At 44.0% G+C, this 23,879-nt stretch overlaps 1 protein-coding gene across 1 annotated transcript in view; it reads right to left on the reverse strand.

Moving 5' to 3' along the window:
* Positions 1-659: 659 nt before the first annotated feature.
* The window catches only part of LOC107212293 (myosin-13), a 28,239-nt gene continuing 5,019 nt past the window's right edge, over positions 660-23,879 (reverse strand). The window contains exons 10-38 of the mRNA XM_033518642.1: positions 23,314-23,452; positions 22,781-22,899; positions 22,537-22,686; positions 22,289-22,459; positions 21,654-21,967; positions 20,597-20,669; positions 19,979-20,066; positions 19,191-19,308; positions 17,664-17,787; positions 16,716-16,852; positions 15,182-15,437; positions 14,330-14,572; positions 13,507-13,683; positions 12,736-12,881; positions 12,559-12,649; positions 11,403-11,792; positions 11,189-11,315; positions 10,666-10,784; positions 9,894-10,090; positions 9,221-9,404; positions 8,176-8,341; positions 7,270-7,394; positions 5,029-5,337; positions 4,737-4,940; positions 4,208-4,333; positions 2,886-3,056; positions 1,667-1,771; positions 1,492-1,587; positions 660-1,085 (exon numbers count right to left, since the gene is read on the reverse strand). Of these exons, the coding sequence (XP_033374533.1) occupies positions 675-1,085; positions 1,492-1,587; positions 1,667-1,771; positions 2,886-3,056; positions 4,208-4,333; positions 4,737-4,940; positions 5,029-5,337; positions 7,270-7,394; positions 8,176-8,341; positions 9,221-9,404; positions 9,894-10,090; positions 10,666-10,784; positions 11,189-11,315; positions 11,403-11,792; positions 12,559-12,649; positions 12,736-12,881; positions 13,507-13,683; positions 14,330-14,572; positions 15,182-15,437; positions 16,716-16,852; positions 17,664-17,787; positions 19,191-19,308; positions 19,979-20,066; positions 20,597-20,669; positions 21,654-21,967; positions 22,289-22,459; positions 22,537-22,686; positions 22,781-22,899; positions 23,314-23,452 (5,076 nt within the window). The 3' untranslated portion in view covers positions 660-674. The remainder of the gene's footprint in view (positions 1,086-1,491; positions 1,588-1,666; positions 1,772-2,885; positions 3,057-4,207; positions 4,334-4,736; positions 4,941-5,028; positions 5,338-7,269; positions 7,395-8,175; positions 8,342-9,220; positions 9,405-9,893; positions 10,091-10,665; positions 10,785-11,188; positions 11,316-11,402; positions 11,793-12,558; positions 12,650-12,735; positions 12,882-13,506; positions 13,684-14,329; positions 14,573-15,181; positions 15,438-16,715; positions 16,853-17,663; positions 17,788-19,190; positions 19,309-19,978; positions 20,067-20,596; positions 20,670-21,653; positions 21,968-22,288; positions 22,460-22,536; positions 22,687-22,780; positions 22,900-23,313; positions 23,453-23,879) is intronic.

Genomic DNA, 23,879 nt, shown 5'->3' on the forward strand with positions numbered 1-23,879 from the left:
GCCGGCTCCGCCCGGGACACGGACACACGGACACACGGACAAATCGACACACGGACAGAGGGACACGGACACACGGACAGACGGACACACGGACATATCGACACACGGACAGAGGGACACGGACACACGGGCACAGGCACGGAGAGAGGGACACATGGACAGAGGGACACGGGCAGACAGAGAGACTGAAAGATTGAGACAGACACGGACGGACAGAGACTGAGAGACAGCCATGGACACACAGACAGGAGCAGATAGACTGGGATACGGACACACAGACAGGGACAGGCACGGACGCACAGACAGACACACAGATACACACTTGTCAATCTCATAGTGAATCAACAGCCCATATAGTCACTAAAGCATCACCCAGGTTTATTTTATATATATATCTATATATCTATATATAAATATATAGATATATATATATATAATTTCTCATGGCTTCACCTCAAGTTTGGCTAAATATATCAGTTACACACATGCACACTGGGTTACTAGAAAGAAGTAATGGATATCTGCTGGATGCACAGAAGTCTTTATCAGGAGGGAGCCTGCTGCAGCTCGGGTCAGGAACCTCATTTCTCTGATTTCTAAATACAGAAAAAGGAAGATAATGTAGAGGGTATTGGAACAAATGAGTTATTTGTGGTTTTGTTTCAGGTCTGTGGCTATTGCAATTGTTCTGCCATTTTATAATGAAGAAGTAATATCTCCCAATTGTGCTGGAAGACCTGGATTCTTAGAGTTGATTGTATTTGGTCTGACTCCTGTGGGGCACCAGAAGAACTTGCAAAGTGCAGGGGTTTTGAGTAAGTGACAATTCCTGGCTTTTCTTTATGAGGACACTCCAGTGGGGGTGGGAGGAATGCAGCCGTGGCTGTTTGGGCAGGGACCTTGGTGACACCACCTGCACAGGAAGGGTCCCTCTGCAGCCCCCGGCTCACCTGGCCCTCCATGTCGCGGCTTTTGGCTCTCAGCTTGTTAACCTGTCCTTCCGCAATATCCGCTCGTTCTTTCGCCTCTTCCAGCTCGTGCTGGGCCTTGCGGCACCGCGAGAGATTGATGTTTGCCTGTTCCTCCTGAAATCCGACAGCAGTGGCACAAATGGCACGGCCCTGTCACCTCTGACAGCTGCGGCCGTGCCACAGTCGCCTGTGCTGGCCTCGCAGGTACAGCCCAGCATTGCCAGGACTCCGTGAGTTTGTGTTTAGTGCCAGCCACAGCCTCGGGGGATAGAATATCACCCCACTCTGCTCCAGGTGGGAAAACTGCCTTGTGTGGCTCCCAAAGTGCACCAGGTCCAGGATAACTACAGCCACACCCGCTCTGTTGCGAGCCATAATAAAGAATATTCGAAGGCAGTGGTCTTAGCTGCCATGTCAAACTCAGTATTCAATTATTTTAATGCTCTAGGGACCCCACCTTTCAGAAATCTCCACCCAGGCCCCACTGAAAAGACTCCCCACTGAAAAGTCCTCCACTCACAGCTTCCTCAGCCTGTTTCTTGTACGCTTTCACTTTTAACTGCAGCTTGTCCACCAGGTCCTGGAGCCGAAGAATATTTTTCTTATCTTCTTCAGACTGTAGGAAGTGAAAATGGAGTCAGCCTTGGTGGATGAGCAGAGGTGATCCACGTGGGAGGGCAGGGGATTTGCAATACCTGGTAAGTGAGCTCCTTCAGCCTCCGCTCGTATTTGCGAGCTCCTTTCAGGGATTCTATTCCCCGTTTCTGCTCGGAATGAAGCTCATTTTCTAACTCATTAATCTGGAACACAGAACCAAGAATGGCTGCTGATCCTGCTGCAGACAAAGGGCCAGAGCAGGGCAGTGTCCTGAAGCTGCTTCTTGGGTCTAGACCAGCTAAAATATTCTCACCATGTTCTGCTGGTGATAACACAGTGTGTGAATCCATAGCTGTTTATAAAAGGAACTCAGCTGGGCATACCTAGAGCATTTGTAGTCAAAATTAGGCTTAAATCTGTCAGAGAAGAAGAAATTGAAACAGGGAAGGGAAGGTACTTTGAATGTTCAACAGGTAAATGGGAAAAATCTGTTTCATTTTTTTATCTATCATTTTATATCTTTGGGAGCAGCAGTGGCAAATACTGTTTAGGGACAGCATGGAAACCTGGCTGCTCTCTGTTCCTTTTCCACTTGTCAGCTTCCACAGGCATTGAATTAGAGATGTAAGGTGGCATATCTTTGCCTGGGCCCCTCTGTAAACCTGCTCATTTCTGCTCCCTTTTTGAGCCTTTTACCAGCTGCCTCTACAGCCTTCCATGGCAGCAGGTTTCCGAATTTCACTGCCCACTCTGTAAAGCATTTATTTTTATTTATTTTAAAGGTGAAGATGGGCTGGTCTCTCCAAATGGCAGAGTCCTAATCTTGTTTAGATAAAGCTTTATCTTGCAGATCCTCTGAGTTGCAGAGACCAGAACTGCACTCTAATATAGTAGCAACAATGTGTTGCTGTACAACTCTGTCTTGTTCTCAGTGCCTTTCCTAATGAAGCCCAGAAATTTTTAAATTTTTCTTTCTTAGGTTTTCACTTCTATTGCACATTCAACAGCTTCTGAAGTCTGTCCATTACCAGTTCCAATTTCCTCCCCTAGTAAATATGACTTAAACTATTCTTCCCTAGACAAAATTACCATCTAGGTCTCCCTGACTTCCATCTGCCCCCATTTTTGCCCACTCAGTTTTTTTGAGGTCACTCTCAAGTTCATCACCACAGTGCAATGTTTGGCTACTCAGCACAGCTCTCATCAAACCTGCTGGGAATACCTGTGGCTCTCCCTGTTTTCACCCTCCCAAGAGGTTCCAGAAACCAAGGGCCCTGTCAGAAACTTCACCTCGATCTACCCAAGCCTTCACCATACCCTGGCCTCCAGCTTCTGGATCTGCTTCTTCCCTCCCTTCAGTGCCAGCTGCTCGGCCTCATCCAGACGGTGCTGCAGGTCCTTCACTGTCTGGTCCAGGTTCTTCTTCATCCTCTCCAGGTGGGCACTGGTGTCCTGCTCCTTCTTCAGCTCTTCTGCCATCATGGCTGCCTGTTTTTGTGCACAGTGATGTTACAAATATCCCAATATCCAAAAATATCCCAAATATCCAGCAGTTCTGGGTGCCTGGGGGCAATGCCCAGCTTCACACTGGTGACTGACTCTGCACACTCTCAGTGCCCAGGGCTGTGCTAAGGCTCTGTCATACAAACACAATCACTCTCTCAAAGTCTGTGTTTCTAAAACTGCTTCACCTCAGAGAACAGAGTTGATATAAAGAAAAAAAATAATCAAGGCGTGCAAATGGCTTGCTACCAAATTTCTATTTCCTAAGTCTGTCAAAATTGAAGAAGTTAAAAAATTGAAGTATTACCAGCTAGCACTCTGCCTCTCTGGGCTTCCTCATGACTGAGTATCTGGCTATTTAATGCTGCAATTTGCCAAAGCCAGATTCCTAAGCAGTTTTTGCCAGAGAGATGACCTGAAACTGCACTGAAAAGCTTATGTCTGCTGAGGTCCTCAGAAGCTGGGATAGATAGCTGTCACCAATGTGACAGAGCAGAGATCAGGGATCCTGCAGTGCTGCTGCTGGTGGGCAGTCAGGACCAAACACTGGTGCACCAGGATTTAATGGAATTGTGTCACCGTTTTCTGTTTAATTTTTCACCCTTCCTAGATGGTCCCAGGTATTGTTACTTCTGATAATGTGGAACCTGTAGCCTCATTTAAATGAAACCTTTTTATCCTCTTTTTCTTTCTTACATGCCTAGCATTTGTATAGAATTGTGTACGATTTTAGCCTTAATTTTGGCTTTTCTGTGCTTTGTCTAGACACGCCTTTGTTTGAAACTACTCTTTTTCTATTACAGTTTTGCCACCATCTGTTCTATCCTGCCTATTACATTTACTCTGGAAGCAAAAGTGAATAGGTACAGAGAAGGGGAGAGAAAATGCCTTTTCAATATAGACACCTAGCAGGACACGAGGACCCTTTCTGAAGGAGTCTTCTGTGACAAGGAGCAGAGCAATGGCTGCATGAGGCCCATGTGGGAGGGACTGTGTGTCTCAGATATTTTCTGTTGAAGAATTGCTTCTCCTCCATCTGATTGCTGCCTTTCTGAAGTGTGAAAGTGACTGTGCAAAATGGCACACAAAAAAAGTGACTAGTACAAAATGGAAGGGAGGCAAGCAAGAGGACTCACATCTGTGATTGCCTTCTTTGCTTTCTCCTCTGCATTTCTGGCTTCCTGAATACTGTCTTCAACTTCAGTCTGTAAATGAGTTATGTCCACTTCCAGTCTCTTCTTGGTGTTGAGGAGGCTTGTGTTCTGTTGGGGATAGACAGGTCATTCCCACCTTGTTTGTGCCATTTTGACCTTGTTTGTGCTATTTTAACCTGGTTTGTGCCATTTTGACCTTGTTTGTGACACTCCCACCTCATTTGTGCCATTTTCACCTCGTTTGTGCCATTTTGACCTTGTTTGTGACACTCCCACCTCATTTGTGCCATTTTCACCTTGTTTGTGCCATTTTGACCTTGTTTGAGCCACTCCCACCTCCTTTGTGCCACTCCCACCCTATTTGTGCCATTCCCACCTCATTTCTGCCAGTTTCACCTCATTTCTGCCACGCCCACCTCATTTCTGCCACGCCCACCTCATTTGTGCCACACCCACCTCATTTGTGCCACTCCCACTTCATTTGCAGTGATCTCCAGGAGATGCTGAGTACCTGTGAGTGGAGCAGCTGCACTCTCTCACTGGCATCCGTCAGCTCCTGCTCGGAAACCCTGCGGGCTCGCTCGGTCTGCTCCATGGCAGCTCGCATCTCCTCCATTTCTGTTGTCATCAGACTGTTCCTGCGCTCTGCTATAGCAAGCTGCTCTTTCAGGTCATCATTCTCTCTCAAGGCATCATCTAAATGGAGCTGGGAATCCTTAAAAGGTGAAAGCACTTGTTGTGAACCCAGAAGCAAGGAAAGGGAATGGCAGAGACCCACGGGACAGTAGCCTTGTGGTGCCTACCTTGAGCTGCCCCTGCACAGCTTTAAGGTGCTTCTGTGTCTCTGCTGCCTGGCAGTTGGCATGGCTCAGCTGTATTTCCATGTCGTTCAGGTCTCCTTCCATCTTCTTTTTCAGCCTCAAAGCATCATTTCTGCTTCTGACCTCAGCATCCAGCATGGTTTGCATAGACTCTAACACCCTCTGGTGATTCCTCTTCAGCTGTTGAATTTCCTCATCTTTCTCTGCAGTCCTTCTGTCAACATCTGACTTCACCTGGTTCAGCTCCAGCTGGACACGTAAGATTTTCCCCTCTTCATGCTCTAAAGAGCCCTGTCAAGGTTGAAACATCATAATTTGTCTCTGTATTGTCCATTGCTGGGAAACACCCATGCAGAAATGTGACCCTTTGCAGCTGGGAGGGCAGGTGTATTTGCCTTAGGGATTATTAAAAATAATCCCTATTTACCATGGACCTTTAGAGAAGACCAAGCACTGAAAAATCTGACTGCTGTTCCATACTCATTGTACCCCAGCTAGATATTAAATTTAGGAATAATATTCCTTGGGAAAATGCCTCAGATACCACAGGGTCTGGGCACTGAAGGCTGTGGTGACACTAGAGACACAACACATCATGTGGAAATATTAAACAGGACAGCCAAGCCTCCTGCTCAGAAGCAGCCTGCCTTCTCTTGCATCTCCCTGCTGATTTCTGCTTTGTCCCACCCCAGTGACTGTGGGGGCAAGTTGCCCTTTCACACAACCTTCCCCTCTGGTACTCATTTCGTTCCCTCTGGTGTCCTCCAGCTTCAGATGTAGTACCAAGGAAAAGCCTGAAGCTGGGTCTTTGCACCCAGTGGACAGAAATAAGCACATGCAGAGAATAAAACTGTTGATGTAGCCCTGGCATCCCTTTTAAAACATATTTTCCAGAGATGCCTGATTCTCCTTTTGGACTCTAGAATGAGCCTATGAGACTAATTCAGGATCAGACTGACCATATTTAGATGCATAAATTAGAGTAAATGGATTATATGATTACAATAACTCTTGCTCCTACTGCCCACCCATTTAGTGAGATCTAGAGATGTGCCAGTTGTTTTACAATTATTTTTCTACCTAAGAGGAGTTAATGAGAAAATAAAGTGAGGCTTTTCTTGGTGGTGGACAACAAAAGACAAAAGGTCTGTCAAAAGTCAATACAGGGAAAATCCTGCATATAGGGATAAAATGTTTTACCCTGAGAACGATGTTGCACTGGAAAAGGTTGTCCAGCAATACTCTGAAATCCCCATCCATGAAAATTTTAAAAACCACTTAGACAAGGCTTTGAGCAACCTAATGTAAGTGCAAAATTTGCCCTTCTTTCACCAGGAAGTTGACTAAAGACTTCTAGGGATCCTGTACAAGCTAAGTTAATTCTGTGTCTCTGTGTTTGAGAGTATACCATGGGCAGCTCATGAAGTGCTCACAAAGATATTTTGTGGAGAATCATATGTGGTTATACAGAAGTAATAATAAAATCTTTTCCAAGAGGCAGTCAGGGAAGATATAGAACAGAAGGAGCTACAATCTGGCATGGATTGACAAAAAAAGTAAGGTTTAAAGTAATGGGGAGCTGAGGGGTAGCCAAAGAGAGTAAGGAAGACAGGAATCATGGAATTGTGAGACCCAGTATGCAGCCTGTGCCAGCAGTGTGTGACAGTGCACCAGTGTAGTGTGAGATTCAGCAGATCCCCAGCAACCTCTCAATGTTCATCAGAACCTGTGTCCTGTGAACTGGCTCCCCTTTCAACCTGTTACTGACTCCTGTTGATGGAAAGTGGTGGAACTGAAGAAATGTTGCCTCAATTCTCTTCAGCATTCATCTTGCTTTGAGCAGGAGGTGACGTTGAGAAAACTTTTAAGTATGGATTTGACCTTCTCTGGAAACATCCTTTCTTAATTTGACTAGAAAACAAAACTGCCAGAGTTTTGAAATGCTGGTGACTTTTTTTCAGTCTTCCTTGGGAGCAAATTCAAACAGATAGTGCCAAATGAGCTCAATTTTAGACTGGGGCTGAGGGGTTTTTGTGATGATAGCACAGCAAGGTATGGCACATTGGTATGGCAGGGGAGCAGTCCCTGTGCTTTTTGGTCTGTCTGTGCTCTCTTTCTGCATTTTTGTGACAGTTTCAGGATAAGCAGGAATATAAAATATATACCCAAATTTTCTCCATTTGTGATTTCTCTAAAAGCAAGCCCCTGACTGAGGACACTTGCCTCTGCTTCTTCTAATGCTGCTTGTAGGTCACACTTTTCTTGCTCAATTTGCTTCTTTGCTTTTTCCAGCCCATGATTTGCTTTTCCAGACTCAGCAATCTGTTCAGTCAGATCAGAAATTTCCTCTGCAACCAGAAAACACATACTCAGCTCCTCTCAGACAGTGTGATCAGTGGCACCTGCAATTGCTCTTTGGCAATGGGAGTGACAAAAGAGACTCTGGTGTCATGGGATGTAACAGCAAGAAGAAATACTACATCTTGTCTTGTGTGCAATCTTTATTTCTGATAACCTGCACATTCCAGTTCAGTGTGCAATTTGAAAATGAGAGGGACCAACTGAAGTGAGCTCAGGAAAAAAATGTCAACTTCCTCTGGGTAGTGAAATTACATCTCCAGAGACAGTCATGTTTGATTGATTTCTTTATGCTTAGATAATCCCCAGTGATCATTCAGTTCGCAAAAAGGATCTGAATTGTATTTCCTTTCTATAATTAGTTTGCTTATTAAATGCTAATCCATTGTGCCACAGCTGCACAATCCTCCAATAATCAGGAGACAGACAACAGCCCTCCAGATTTTTTCCAGTGGCAGTGACTGAAGCAGTCTGAAAACACTGAGTATCATCATAATTTCTGCCTATTCAGTTAACTTGGTCCTTATCCATGCAAGGGATTATGATGGTTTGAAGAAGGGGGAACATCCTGAGGAAGCAGGATGCTGCAGAGATGAAAGTGTGTGCTTGCAGGTGACTTTATAATCAGCTGAACAGGGAAGAAAGTCACCACCTTTGTGGGAAAATCATAAGGAACAAAACCCTGGGAAGAGGCAGAGCTCTGGTAGTCCAGAAATGTGGAAGCATCTAAGGGCAGACAGTGAACCTGAGCTGACAGACACGTGAACTTACGCTGGAGGTTCTTGTTCTCCCGTCTGACAGTCTCAGCCTGGTCAAGCATTTCCTCATAGGCGTTCTTCATCCGGAAGATCTCAGTGCTGAGAGCACGAGACTCCTTCTGGGCAGCCTCCAGCTCAGTCTGACTCTCCTGGTACTTCTGCTTCCATTCAGCCAGGATCTGGAGTGACAGGAGAAGAATGACCTGTTCTGAAACACTCCATCTCTGCACCTTTATGTGACAAGAACCCAAGAAGCCTGGCCTAGCCTAACAGCCCTTTGCTGTTGTACTCTGCCTGTGACAATAACTCCCTGTGATGCATACTCTGGTTGTTTTGGTGGGATCTACTTAAATTTGCCTCTTCAGTCAACACTAGTGCATGCCCCAGGCTGTCAGGAAGGAGTCTGGTTTGACACCAGCCCGAACATAATGTAGTTGGTCTGAATGATATGTCTGGATATAAATGATATGAATGATAGGTCTGGATATGAGAGACTTGATGGTGTTACAGGAGCCAGTGGTCCTGGACTAAGCCCACAAAGAAAGGTCATTTTCTACCAATTCTCTCCTCAGTTTGATACCACAGACCTGTAAGATCCCTTTTTAGCACAGCCTTTTCACTCACACCAGGATAGGCCAGAACACAGGGCTGTGCAGCATCACTTGATCCAACAGTGCAGATCCTTCAGTAAGAGCATTGAAGGCTGAAATGAGTTTGAGGCTCTGCCTAACCCCAAGGCTGGACTGGCAGACTAGCACCAGGGCTTGTTAGCTTGCATGTGAGTACTCAGGCTGTTTGAGCAGTCTCCCTTGTGAAAACTTCATGCTTCTTAAAATTATCAGAAGGCTGCTTTATTATTTGCTGTGGTCACCTGGGGTTACTCACACAGTGGCTTTATCATTACCATATTTCCCTCTATGGCGTCCTTATCATAACTTTGCTTTGGGTAAAATGCAATTTCTTTTACTGTGAGTAAAGAACTTCGGTCATTTCAGAATTTGTCTTGTCCTATCAAATAGCTAATGATGTTTAGGTCTGGCATGGTCTTTTGAACAAACCTTGTCAAAGTTCCTCTGCTTTTTATCGAATGCTGCACAGACTGCATGTGACCTCTCCACATCAATCATGAGGTCGTCCACTTCCCCCTGCAGTTTCTGCTTTGTCTTCTCCAGTGAAGCACACTTTGCATTGACAGCCTCAATCTGCTCCTCTGACTCCTGCAGGCGCTGGGCCAGCTTCTTCCTGCGGGATGGGACATTTAGCACTGAGAAATAGAAAATTCTGACCTTCTCAGGAAATGAACATGAAAGGAGTTAGAATGGGGAAGATGGGCAGAGAGAGCAATATATAGTGCTGTGGTGCTCGGAGCCTGGGGTGGCACAGCACTCTGAAGTGATGCATAGACTGGGAGAATGTGCACCAAGTATGAGCTGTACCAATGTGGAGAGGGACCACATGAAATATGCTTTCAATACTGACAGTGTAAAGAATGTGCTCTTTCAACTACTATGATGAACTTAATGCACTGGAATTCTCCTTTATGTAGACAGCCCTAAGCCTCCACACGTACTTCTCTTTTAAATATCTACTCACTCCCCTTTTCACTTCTAATACATTAAAAAGCACACTGCTCTGCATATTACCACTACAAACATATTCTGCTTTCCTTCAGTTCTTCACTCATTCCACTTAAATATCCTTCTACTTTCTCCAAGCCATCCCTCCACATACTTGGCCTCCTCGAGCTCCTCCGTGCGCTGAATGGCGTCTGTCTCGTATTTGGTTCTCCACTGAGCCACCTCGCTGTTGGCCTTGGACAGGGCTCTCTGCAGCTCCCCCTTGGCCTCCTGCTCCTCCTCATATTGTTCCCGGAGCAAGTCACAGTCATGGCGAGCGGACTGCAGGGCGTGGGCCAGGGCGTTCTTGGCCTTGGTAGTTAAAATTAAACAAGTTGTCAGAACACAAATAATTTGTGACTGGTTATTTTTCCTGTAGTCTGATAAAATATTCATATCTGCCTGTCCATGTGCTACAGTTGCTAGAGGAATAGAAGGAACAAAATGAAGAATGTGAGGGATTCTGGGTTTCAGGCTTGATGTTGTTAAGCAGGGTCAGGTGCTTGCCCATTTCGTCTGGGATAACAATACTCAAACACATCTGCACCAGGTGTTTCAGGCAGAGGCAAAATAAATCCACCAACAGACAAAGTGCAAGCACTCCTGCTTTATTTCCTTTTGCTGGCTGCTGCTGTTTGCTTTGCCTGTGGGCATAGAGCTGCTTTCCTTCATTTCGCTCATGTTTTTGATCTTTAGAATGCATGATGAGAAGGGCATAAACTGACTTGCTTATTTAATTTTTAATGCCTCCACTCTGTCTAGTATTCCAAGGCAAAGTTCAAAATTTTCACTATTCTGATGTCTCTTCTCTGAGGAGAAATCTCATTTATTCTTTTTATCGCATTGATTTATTTTAAAATTTGTTGTTCCAAATGAAACCAAGTCACCTTATTTTCTTCCTCCAGTTGTCTTTTCAGCTCTTCAGTCTGCTGAGTGAAAGTATGTTTGCCTCGAGTTAGCTGAGAAATCAAGGACTCCTTCTCCTCCAGTTGCCGAGTAAGTTCACCTAACCAGAAAAAGTCGATTTTCTTAGATACAAGACATAAAATAAATGAATGAGAGCAGGTAGCCATGTGGAAAGTGATCACAAGACATAAAGTGGTAAATTGAAGGGAGAGCAGTAATTGCATTCCCACCGATGGGAAAAGCTGTTGAAGAGAAATGCCGTGCTGGCATCAAAGGAAAGAAGACAAACCGACCACAAACTCACATGTTCATTTTGACTGACAGTACTCCTGGTTTGGTTTTGTGTTTCCTTGGGTAAGTTTCTATGATTGCCACCAGGAGGAGATCCTACATTCTGAATTTTGTTCAGATCACCGAGTGATGAATATGTTACAAGACACACGGGCATTCAGGCAGCATATTTAAGTACTTGACTGGAGTAATACATTTCATCAAGGGACATACCATTCTCAGTCTGTAGGCGTGATTTCTGTGTGTTCAAATCATTAATTAGCCGCACATGTTCATCATCTTTGGCTCTGACTTCACTGAACTGGTCTTCAAGAGCTCGGCACATTTTTTCCAGATTGCTCTGTGAAGAGATAAAAAACATCCCTGCGTTCATTGCATTGTTCAGAAGTGCAATGCTAACATGAGAAATCCTTCTTCCTGTACAAACCTTGGCTTTGGAGACAGATTCCATGTTACTGGCCAAGTCATCAATCTCCATCTTCAGCTCACTCTTCTCCTTCTCCAGCTTCTGCTTCACACGTTGCAGGTTGTCGATCTGCTCCCCCAGCTCAGCGGTGCTGTCCGCGTGCTTCTTGCGCAGGGCGGCAGCCGTGGCTTCGTGCTGCAGCGTGGCCTCTTCCAGGTCCCGCCGCATCTTCTGGAACTCTGCCTCACGCTTCTTGTTCATCTCCACCTGAGCTGCTGTGGCCCCTCCTGCTTCCTCCAGCCGCTCGCTGATCTCCTCCAGCTCCCTGGACAGGTCGACTCTCTGCTTTTCAGACTTGGCACGGATAGCACGTTCAGCCTCAATTTCCTCCTCCAGTTCCTCTATCCGAGCCTATGAGAGTTAATTGGTTAAGAGAAGACTTTTGAAAGGACAGATTTAAAATTATCAGTAAGGAATAAGGAGCAAACATTCACATCCATTAATACAAGCATAAAAACAGAAGTACCAGCAGAAATTTCACTGTATTGTGCCCTAGGACAGGTAATACTCAGTTTTGGAACAATAGTGAGTGTAAAATCTGATCCTGTATGTTATACCTCAGAATGGATTTATTATTGTGTGAAGGCTTTAGAATTGCACTTTCCTGAAGAAATAGAGGGGGTGTCACTGGAAAATATAAAGGAATGTGAATTTCTAAGAAATTTCCTAGAAGTCAGGTCAGAACAAAGCACTGTCCTTTCTCCATCAGCAAACAGGATGGAAAGAACTTCAAGAGGAACAATCATGGGATAATAGCACTGAAGAGAGCTGTCCTCCTGGTTCTGCATTTAGGAGGTGATCTTTGTCCTCATCATGACATATTAAGTCACATTCTATTGTTTTCTTAGAAAAGTGATTCTCAGTGGCTGCACATCTGTGGCAATTTCAAAGCCTGCCACAATGTTCATGTAAGAAATTTCCTACATAGTCATGTAAGATTAGGGGCCAGAGTTTCTGTAAAAGTGCCCTGAGATGGGAAGAGCTCCCTGAGTCCCCTATTAATAATTTTATTTATGTGAGGGAAAATATTTTTGTCGAATGGTCTAAAAATAAATACCAGTTAATTCTAAGAAATTTGTGCTTTCAACTAAAATCATTAATAACTCCTAGACTTTACCTGAATCTCCTTAATTTTCTTTTGATGCTGAGAACTTTGAGCCTGCTCATCCTCAATTTTACTTTGCAACTGGCTAATTTCAAAATCCTTTCTGTCAAAGAAGAAGAAGGCAAATTCAATGTGGTTAAGATAAAATATGAAATTCAGAATTCAGAGCATAAGAAGTCAGTGTAATACTTTTTTAGCCTTTCATCCATTTGTTGCTTATCATTTTCCAGATCCATGATGGAATCCTGAGACATTTTCAGATCACCCTCTAGTTTTCTCTTTGCTCTCTCAAGGTCCATTCTCAGCTTCTTCTCTTGTTCCAGAGATCCTTCAAGCTAAAACAGATAAAACATACTTTGAAATACATAAATTATACTTTGAAAGTAACTATTCTTGATTTAAAAATCTAACTAAGTTGGAAATTGATTAATAGAGGAAATAATCAGGGCATCTCCACGTGTGTTGCACTCTCACTGTGAGACCAGAGCTGCCATGGTGATTTTGTTTCAGACACTGAACTGTCCACAGCTTGGCTGTGCATAGTTGAAATACCAGTTTTTGGGAAAACAGAAATTAAATTTTTGCAGTAGCTGCAGTTCCTAGCATATAGACTGCTAAATATACACAAATTTGCAGTATTTATAACTTCCTGGAGTATATGCACACACAAATAACTCTGCAGCAACCTTCAAATAGCCACAGGTCTCCTGCTTCAGCTAATGGGTTAAATCAGATCACAAAAGTCAACAGTGCTGAAATGTCCCATACAGACATGAAAGATGTGCTGGATTCCACAATTTCCTGTCAATTAGCAGAGATTTTTTTGGCTAAAATTATCAGAGCCAAAAAAAAAAAATAAAAGCTTGTCTGCTTTAGGTGTTGCTTATACTCTGAACTGCAGATTTCCAGTCCACTGCAATCTGTCACAGCCTAGGTATACACAACTCAAAAACTTCTTACATCATCCACTTGCTGCTCCAGCTTGGTCTTGGCTTTGGAGAGGGTGCTGACTTTGTCTTCCTCAACTTGCAAGTCATCCAGTGTCTGCTGGTGGGCTTCCTGGAGGGCCTTTTTCTCCTTGGTGAGTTTAGAAATGTTTTCATCCAGAGCTGCCATCTCTTCAGTGAGATTCTTTACCTGTCAGACAGCCAGCATCCATCCCATGAGGGTGAGAAGTGGCAGACTGAGAACACAGTGGCTCCATCCTTGCAAAACCTTGCATGGATGAAGTCAAAATGCTCTCTGCAGACTATTTATATTAATTGCAATGAGGGCAGCAGCATATATCATGCCTGAGAGTCTCATCTCTCTGGTCCTGCAGTGGTAGGAATTCTTTAGTTGTTTTTGATCCCCACCCCTGTCCTACTAAACTTTATAGTGAAATGTGCTAGATCTTCACTTGCCTCTGAAAGTTTTTCCCATTGGGATTTACAAAAGCCCTCTGAGTTGCTCTTGCTCAAGGAATGTCTTTCCTGAGTATATTTGCTATGAAAACTGCTGTAATTTCTCAGCAAGTCAGGTTCTTTAAAAAGAGATGATTAAACGTTAAGCATAGCCAAAAATATGCTAAATTTTCCTTAAAAGTGAAACAAACCATGATGGCATGACAAAGAACCTTAAGAGAAAAAATTCTATCAGCTGATTGATTAAGTGAAAATACCTCTCTCCTATGCATAGGACACATTTCACTTCTATTCATAGAAGTTATAAGTGGCTACATTACTTTGCCAGGTTGTATGGGAGCACTGTCTGGGGAAGAATAATTCCCTGATTCCTCTGTCACCTTATTCTCTGTTGCATGCTTCTCCTTTTCCACTTTGGCCAGAGTCATTTCAAGATCATCAATATCTTTCTTCAGTTCCGAGCACTCATCTTCGAGTTTCCTCTTCTTTGCTGTCAGTTCAGCATTTGTCTCCTCTTCATCCTCCAGTCTTTCATTTAATTCTTTAATTTTAGCTTCTAGCTGGATTTTACTTTTAATGAGTCCTTCACATCTCTCTTCAGCATCAGCTAGATTTTCACTCTCCTATCAGAATACATTGAAGGCACATTATATTTATCATAAAAATGACAAAACGCAGTTAAGACCCTTGGTGAGTGAAACAATACAATTTTTTTTAAAAACTAAACTGATTTGAAAGCACATGGCAACAAGTGACAAGTCCACTTGCACTAGACTGCTCTTGGCCATGTAATATTTTATTACCTTTTAGAACCTGGCAGGTGCAATTTCAGTCTCTGGCTGTATTCCAGAGAAAAGCAGTTCCCACAGTCTCAGTCCTGCCTCTGACAGAAAAGCACCCCTGCCCTGGCTCTGTATTATAATGGCAGCAGATGTGGAAACAGCCTACATTTCATCCAGAATCAGACACCACAGTGAGGAGCACATTATAGACACTGTGAAATGTCTGATTCTTCCAGTGGTGACAGCGCTGGAGCTTCCTGCATTCTTACTGGTGTTAATGTTTGGTGTAGGCTTTGCACCTTGCTCAGGTGTAAGGGACAAGGCCAGACACAAAGCAGTGGAGGCTTTGTCCCCATTCCATGTCTGTTTATAGAGGACAATGGAAAAGAGGAGAAAAAGAGCAGCAGAGTAAGAGGAGGTGGAGTGAATCTGAAAATGGAGCTTACTCACAGACTGAACCTGGAGCTGCAGGTCATTTTTCTCCTGCACCAAGGCCACCATTTTCTCCTCCAGCTCCTTCCGCTTTGCCTCAGACTTTGCAAGCTCTTCCTTGGTTTTCTCAAACTCTTCCTTCATGTTGGCCATTTCCTTCTCAGACTCTGCACTCTTCAGCAAGGGCTTGATCTTGAAGTACAGCTTCATCCATGGCCAGTGTTTGACATTCATGAATGCACGAATGTTGTACTGGATGATATAAATAGATTCTCTGAAAAAACAGGAAACCAATTTATGAGAGTGGCAAGAACTGAAAGCATGCTCTGATTATTTGCTACACACCATCAGCATTTACCCCAAGAACTTTTGCAAGAGACTTTTTTCCCTCTTCTCCCTCGCTTTTATTAAAGTGTCATTTCGAGGGCCCTTACTGCAGAAGGGCTGGTTCAGTATCTTGAATAATATCTATTGTCTGAATATACAAGGGAAAAATATTACAAACCAGACAGACTTCTCTGGTGTGTTGACTGGGAATCTCTAAGACTTCCCTCAGTCTCAAGGAAAATGCAAGTGCTCAGGTAAATACCAGAGTGAAAACTGATATTGTTGAAGTGCTGCTGCTAAGACTACAAATCTGGCAGTTAATGTCAACTGTGGTTATTGACAAAACCATCTTGATGCTTTTTGAGTCACTCAAATAGCAAATACTATATTAGAAATTATTAAGACAGAAACTGAAAAAATAAGGAAACATTTTTATGGAATTGGATGCAGAAGGATATTGTTAATGCCCATAGTTCAAAGGGACGTTAGACAATTCCTTGCAGAGAAATCCAGGGAGAGTTATTAATTCTTAGAAACTATGTCTGGCTCAGGAAACACCTGAGCTGCAGAGTATTACAAATAAAACAATTGTTTGGCAGAGTGTCCTGAACATTTATGCAAGTCTTGCTCCCCCTAAAACTTTCACTTGTCAACAACATGCAAGGAAGTTTGCTTGCCTTGTCCAGTGTTGTCACTCCTGAACTCTGAATTTTGAATGATTCATCCCATCTCCAAGGGGATGAATGAAAAGCTGAAGGGGATATGGAATAATTGAAAGTATGGAGTACTTCTCTGTACAAGCTAGGATTGTTCATCTTAGATGATGGAGCCAGGGAAGGAAATTAAAGACAGGGAGAGCAGAGAGTGATCATATGTCATTCCTTACAAAATCAATGTGATCCATTTGATGATAACAAAACCTTAGCCCTTGTTCAGCTGGCTGTCTCTGTCACAAGATTCTTTAAAGGCTGAAAACAATGAGTGTATTCTTGGAGAAAAGGTTCCTTGTTAAATACCAATTATCATATTCTGCGTGGTCCCATTGCTATACAGCTGCTTCCAGAATTTGTGAGACTGTCAGGAGGAAGCTGATTGTTTGTACTTGCTCTGCACCCCAATAATTTCTAAGGCTCTTCCCAAGGACAGCTTTTTGCCTGGGACAATATATTACATTGATGGACCTTTGGTCTGACACAGTGCAGTTGCTGGTGTTTTCTTACATTACCTTCTTTCATTCATCTTCTTAAACTCAGTTCTCATGAGGTACCCTCTGCACATAGCTTGTGTACAAGTGATGAGGCTCACAAGCTTCTCATCTCTCATCTCTTCAAGGAGTCCCAAGAGACCTGCCTTGAAGAAGACCTAGAGCATAAAAAAGGGTCAAACAGCTTGAGGCTTAGGCAGAAACATTGCCATTGACAGCTCATGCAAGGTAGTACAAGGTAGTTTAAGAAAAATGCCTGCAGGGGAAAGGTTTAAGATCTAGAAAAATTTTCTGTCAGTATCAAATCCTCAGTGTTCCTGTGATTCATGACAAGTCACTCTGTGTATGATCTAATTGTATTATTGCAGTGTTATTTGATGTCTGCTCCAGTGTAGTTTATGGAAATTTTAGCTCATCTCTGGAAGTGTCCAAGGCCAGGTTGGACAGGGCTAGGAGCAACCTGGGAAAATGGAAGGTGTCCCTGCCCATGGGAACCAGATTATCTTTAAGGACCCTTCCAACCCAACCCATTCTGTGATTCTGTGTCTGTTCAGTAATGTAGGCAATGGTTTTGTGTGCAGTGATAGCACTCACTGTGCTGACCACAGAACAATCTCTCACCTGACACTGCTTTGGGTACTCCAGACAGACTTTGCGTGCTTAAATCCCCTGAATATCAGGACTATCCAAACTTGTCTGAGCCCATCTAACCTGCACTGATACAAATATGTTCAACTGGCCATGAGAAAGAAGCAGAAGAAAATCTAGTTGCAGCGAGGCTGGGTCATTCAGGTACTATGGTGTTCCCAGGGCTGCCCCTCACACAAGAACCACACAAATTGTCTGCACTCCTCCTTGCTAGTGGTGTACTCTGTTTACAATCACCATGAAGACTGATTTATGCAAGAAATACTTTCAAAAAACAAAATATTTTGCTTAATTATACCTACTCTTCCACAAGGACTTTACCTTGGTGTGGCCAAATTTATACTGGTTGTGGTCAACATCAATGGAGGAAAGAAGCTTTTCTGAAGCCTTTTTGCTGTCAATGAATTGGCCTTCTGGAATGGCTGAGGCATTAAGGATCTTGTACCTGTGGTGAAACAGGTGGCAAAAACTGGTTGGAAAGAGGGTGAGGAAAATAGGATCCATTCTATATCATGAAATACAGGAACATGGAGCTGTTAGAAAGCAGCTGAATGTGTCATCTGAACATAGACAGTGTTGTTTGGTTAACAAAACAGGATGAAAAGGGGACACATCCACTCTTTAGAGGAATCTGTTGGTTGTGTAACAACACAGTGTGCTGTCACATACAAAACTATGGCACATACTGGAGTCTCTGCAGGTCCAGGAAATAGGAAGAACATAAAACTTGTCAGCCTCTTCTCAGCTTGTTTTATTGATCAAAGGAATGCCACTCAAATTAGAGTTGAAGATTAATTAAAACTTCAATTAAAAAGACAAAGATCAGCTATATTCCAAAGGGAATGCAGATCTTGCACAGCTCAGTCTCTACAAGTTGTAGCACTGGATTGAAAATGACCTGGTATTAATCTGGAAGTGCTAACAGCAGTCTTAGCATTTTGCAAGGTAGCTAAATGATTAAGGTAATCCTGTGTTATTGGACCATCTAATCCTTCTAAAGGGGTTTCTTCAGATACATCAGTGGGGATGTGTGACTCTACACTGGACCACTTCTTATTCTCAAGTCTACCTTGAAAAAGAATATGTAAAATTACGACAGTGATCATAGTGCAGTGATTTTATTCTCTATTTTTGGCTTCCATTATCATTCCTAAAGCACTTTGTGGTTCTGGGCCATGGCCATTATGGATGGATTCCTTCCACTGTCACTTCAGATTAAAATTTGACAATTGAGACCAGCTAATCCCTTACTGAACACCAGGTTGCAGGACATTTTCAGAGAGATCTTGGGTCTTTTTCACACCAGTGCAGCATGGAGGCTATATTTAACTATAACAACTATAACATTTAGCTATAACTATACATTTAACTATAACAGCAGACAGTTCTGATTGAGCACTCTGTGGCAGCTGAGCCCACATGAACCATTTGAGTTGTCACCATTTTAAAGATGAATAAGAAAAGGCACAGGACACAGGCCAGAGAGAGAGCGCTGTGAGGAGGCTCATGTGGATTGACTTTGTATCTGTACACTGGAAGACTTCAAAGAATATTCCTTAATGGCACCTTAGTCATTACACTGCAAGTGTTCTGCATCTCTGAATCATCAGGCATTGGCTTCAGTTTAGAAATTATGCTGGTTCTGATGTGTCGAGAAATCTCTGGTCTGGTCAGAGGGGGAAACACTGGAGTGACCTCCAATGACTATTAATGACTTGGTTCCCTGCACTGCCACTAATCTGGTCTGACTGGGAAAGTGTCTCTCTGTGGTGTCACCAGAATGTCACCTGAGCTCTGTGCTACTGAGGCCCTTTCCTAACAGGCAGTGAGTAATAACTGAGGACCCACCGTTGTTTAAAGTCTGCATAAAGGATCCTGCTTGGAAACCCCTTCCTGCAAATCCGGATGCCTTCTAGAACCCCATTGCACCGCAGCTGATGCATCACCAGGTAATGGTCCATTGCACCTTGAACAAAATACATCCATCATGATTCCATTTTTAGCCCAAGGAATCTTCATATGCATTAGCATTTCAGAATTATCTCTTTTTATTTTTTTTTATTATTATTTTTTTATTCAAGCAGCTCTCGATTAAAGATGCAGGAAGTACTGACAGACCATGCCTTCAGTTCATTTAAGTTGTGGAGAGTTGCATCAGTGAGCTTTACTAAGAATGCAAGGGCCAGCAGTGCTTGTGAGAAGGCATTAGGCCACATTTCCCAAAAAATGGCAGGGTGGTACTTTAAGATACCAACTGAAAAATCTTCAACAGCATCAGCCTCCTCACTGGATGTAGGCAAAGGTGGCACAGGGTAGTGTAGTGCCATCCAGACAAGGGATTTCCTAACGCTGTTACCCACAACAGACAATTTTATCAGCTGTAATCAAACCCGTCTTTATCACCTTCAGTTCTGTACTCACATTAAGCAAAGATGGGTAACTCTTGTGGACCATATAATACTCAAATTTTTTTGGTCACAGTAGACAACACAAAAAAGTTCCCCTTGTTACTGTCTTGCAGGCCAACCCCCAGAAGGACTTCACGTGCAGAGGGAGCTATTTGGGAAGTTGATGTGGAAGCTTAACAGGCCAATTCCTGTCAGTCCCATGTCTTCAGAACATAAGTGTGGACTTACCAGGTGTCTTGGTCTCGTTAGGAATCAGGCAACGCACAAAGTGAGGATGGGTGCTCCTCAGGTTAGTCATCAACTTGTTCAGGTTTTCCTGGGGCAGAATGGAACAAGGGTTTCAGCTTCAAGCTACAAAGCTTTTGCATTCTTATTTAAATTCAGGGAAATATAGAATCACAGAATGGTTTGATTTGAAGGAACCCTTTGAAGGTCATCAAGCCCAGCATCCCTGTCCCACTTCAGGTTGCTCCAAGCCCTGTCCAACCTGGCCATGAACACTTCCCAGGGATTGGGCAACCACAGCTTCTCCAGGCAACCTGTGCCAGGGCCTCCCCACCCTCAGAGTGAAAAATTATTTTTCTTATTTCCAATTTAAATCTACCCTCTTCCAGTTTAAAATCATTGCCTTTTGTTCTGTCACTACAGGTCCTGATAAAAAGTATTTTTCTGGCTTTCTGATAAGCCCCCTTTTATGGATTGAAAAATCAGAATAAGGTGTGCCTGGAATCTTCTCTTCCTCAGGGTGAACAACCCTAACTCTCTCAGCTGTTTTTATAGGATAGGTGTGCCAGCCCTCAGATCATTTCATGGCAGCATGGATCATGTAAAAAGAAATTCACATACCCTGAACACAGCAGACACTGTCTGGAAAGAGCCCCCCTTCTTCTTAGCCCCCTTCTTGCCACCACCACCAGCACTATCACCTTGGGAGAAGTAGATGGGAACAGTTAGAATATGCAATACATTTTGTAGGCTTCCTCTTCCTTTGGCCATGGACCAATAAAAGACTTCATTTTAAATACTGACACACTGTCCCCTGAGAGTTTAGTGAACTGCTGCTAGGTAGCTGTTGATCAGTGTGTGGGATATTTGATCTCAAATGCAAGATTTAAGTTGCTGGTATGGAACAGTGTGGCCTGACCTAAGTTTCCTCACAGTGCACTCTGTGCTGCTGGTCACATATTGCTTTCATTGTTACACAAACCCCATTTACTTTTTTTTTTTTTAATCAGGTGAATGACCTCAAAAATGTGACTCAGCACCAGGCATCCATTTATCAGTGCAGGGAAGTCTTCTATAGAAAAAGCTCCTAATCCAGTACTCCAGGTGAAGAATACAGTTCTATTCTGAGTTATGGCAGGAAGCAAATTTTAGTCTCAGGAATACAAGTCCAAGCTCAATGTCTTTCCATAGTTGCTATACCATGAAGCCAATTAAATCAAGACTTATAGGGGACTTCTGAATTTATTCTCTGTCTCTTTTTTCATCACAACACCAGGACTGCTCAATTGGATATGAAATTGTTCCATGGTCTCCTTTTAGTTCTTCCAGTTCCCTTCAAGAAACAAAACTCTGTCTACAAAGACTAAAATCCTTGCACTTTGCACATTTATTTGGCCCCTGTCCAGTGGCTGAGTAAGCATGCAGATGATTCACAACAGTCAGGAATTGTGAACCTCCTGTCACTTGGGTTTGGACTTGCTGTGCTTTACTTCTCTGCAGCACATAAATGTGGTGTTTCCAACAGTTCTGCGTGTTGGTGTCTTAGTTTTGGCATATCTGGATGCACACAAGAGTGAGGTCACCTTAGGGGCTGGTAGCCTTGACTCTACCACTGGGAGGAGAAGCAGAAGGAGGCTTCAGTTGATTTTTGCCTTATTGGCCATCATTGCAAAAGCACTTACCTGTTTCTGCACCAGAATAATTAGAAAAAAGGAAGGACAGCAGCTTCAAGGATGATTTCTGGTACAACCCCACGACAGTTTCATTCAGAGGGTCCTTGTTCTTGTCAAGCCAGCCAGAGATGTTGTAGTCCACTGTGCCAGCGTAGTGCACCAGGGAGAAGTGGGCTTCAGCCTTGCCTTTGCCAGGCTTGGGCTTCTGGAAGCTGCTGCACTTGCCCAGGTGCTGGTCATAGAGCTTGTTCTTGAAAGAGGTGTCAGTTGCCTTGGGGAACATGCACTCCTCTTCCAGGATGGAGAAGATGCCCATGGGCTGGGAGAAATAAGAATACACAAAGTGGTGGGGAGGGGAGCCATTACTGCTCCTCACTGTTCACCTCACTGTTTAAAGGCTGTTGTTAAAATCATCAATTTAACATTGTGTAGGCATTCTCCCTTCCACCCCAGCCACATTGTTCAGGAAACCATTTGTGCAGAGACAACCTGTTGTTCCAAAAGCTTTGGTTTTGTAAGCTGCCTATTTTTATGTGAGAAGGTAATTCAATAGTAATGCATCATTTTATCAGAACAACTGAACTAAAATAAATGATCATAAAAGAAATGTACTCTCTACAATGTAAAGATTTTTTCCCACCTTCTCAATGAGCTCAATGCAGGCAGCCAGGTCCATGCCAAAGTCAATGAACTCCCATTCAATCCCCTCCTTCTTGTACTCCTCCTGCTCCAGCACGAACATGTGGTGGTTGAAGAACTGTTGCAGTTTCTCATTGGTGAAGTTGATGCACAGCTGCTCCAGGCTGTTGAACTACAAATTCAAAATACGAGAAAAATTCCAGTTAATTTCAAGCAGTCCTCAGTGAGCAATAACCTACAATAACTCACATCAAAGATCTCAAAGCCAGCAATGTCCAGGACACCGATGAAATGCTGTCTGGGCTGTTTTGTGTCCAGCTGTTGGTTGATGCGAACAACCATCCACAGGAACATCTTCTCATACACTGATTTAGCCAATGCACCCACAGAATTGTACACCTGTAAGGAGCACAGCCATGGCAATAACAAATGTTGAGTTAAAGCTGAAAGAACACTCTGAAGAAATTGAAAAGCTGCTGAGCTGTTTATGTACCTGTTGGACATTTTGCCCTTTAGTTACATATTCATTCCCAACTTTCACCCTGGGATAGCATAAAGCCTTGAGCAAATCAGCAGAATTCAGACCCATCAGGTAGCCAGCCTTGTCAGCCACTAGGATCAGAAACAGCAAATGAGCACAGTAAAGACAAAGAAAATTGTCCTGGTCCTCTGGGAAGTTTCTGTTACAAGGAGCCTACTTTTAGCACAAATCAAATGCATTTATTATCAAGAGAAACTCCTCTCCAGTCTCATGGAGAATATTCCCTTGCTCTAAAGGCAATGTCTCAGCTGCTACAGAATCCTGTGCCTGTGTCTGAAGGGCTGCAGCAATGCTTAAGTTTTATGTCTTTCTGTTTCCATGTAGAGCATAAATTAAATCCCTGGCTTTGTGAAACTTGAAACAATCTTTAAAAAAATTAGTTTCTCCAAAGGAAAATAGTTCTCAAAGTGTTGGGCACTCTGTGGGGTGTGGTTGCTGACTCTCTGCTGGTGCAGTTCACAAGCAAACTCTGCAAGCAGCTCTACCTTCAGTGCCATCAGGCTCCGCCTGCTCCTCCCGCTGCTTCTGCTTGAATTTCATGTTCCCGTAGTGCATGACAGCCCCTGTCAGCTTGTAGATCCCCACCTTCTCATCAGGGCTGAAGCCCAGGATGTCCACAGCATTCTGCAGAGGCAACAGGCAAGTTGGGAGAGCACAAAGTCTGAAGCACAAGAGGCAGGTGGGGTTTCTATCCCTGCCTGTGCTGAGGGTGTCCAGCAGCATCCCGGTTGTGTGGCACCGAGCAGCAGAGCCCAGGGCTGGGCCTGGCTGCCCAGGACCCCTGGCTGCAGCTGGGCTGGCTGCAGGGCTGCTGCAGGGCTGCTGCAGGGCTGGCTGCAGGGCTGGCTGCAGGGCTGGCTGCAGGGATGCTGCAGGGCTGGCTGCAGGGCTGCTGCAGGGCTGCTGCAGGGCTGGCTGCAGGGCTGCTGCAGGGCTGCTGCAGGGCTGGCTGCAGGGCTGCAGGGCTACAGCTGGGCTGGCTGCAGGGCTGGCTGCAGGGCTGGCTGCAGCTGGGCTGGCTGCAGGGCTGCTGCAGGGCTGCTGCAGGGCT

The sequence above is a fragment of the Parus major genome, chromosome 18 (assembly GCF_001522545.3).
Source record: "Parus major isolate Abel chromosome 18, Parus_major1.1, whole genome shotgun sequence".
Classification (NCBI taxonomy): Eukaryota; Metazoa; Chordata; class Aves; order Passeriformes; family Paridae; genus Parus; species Parus major.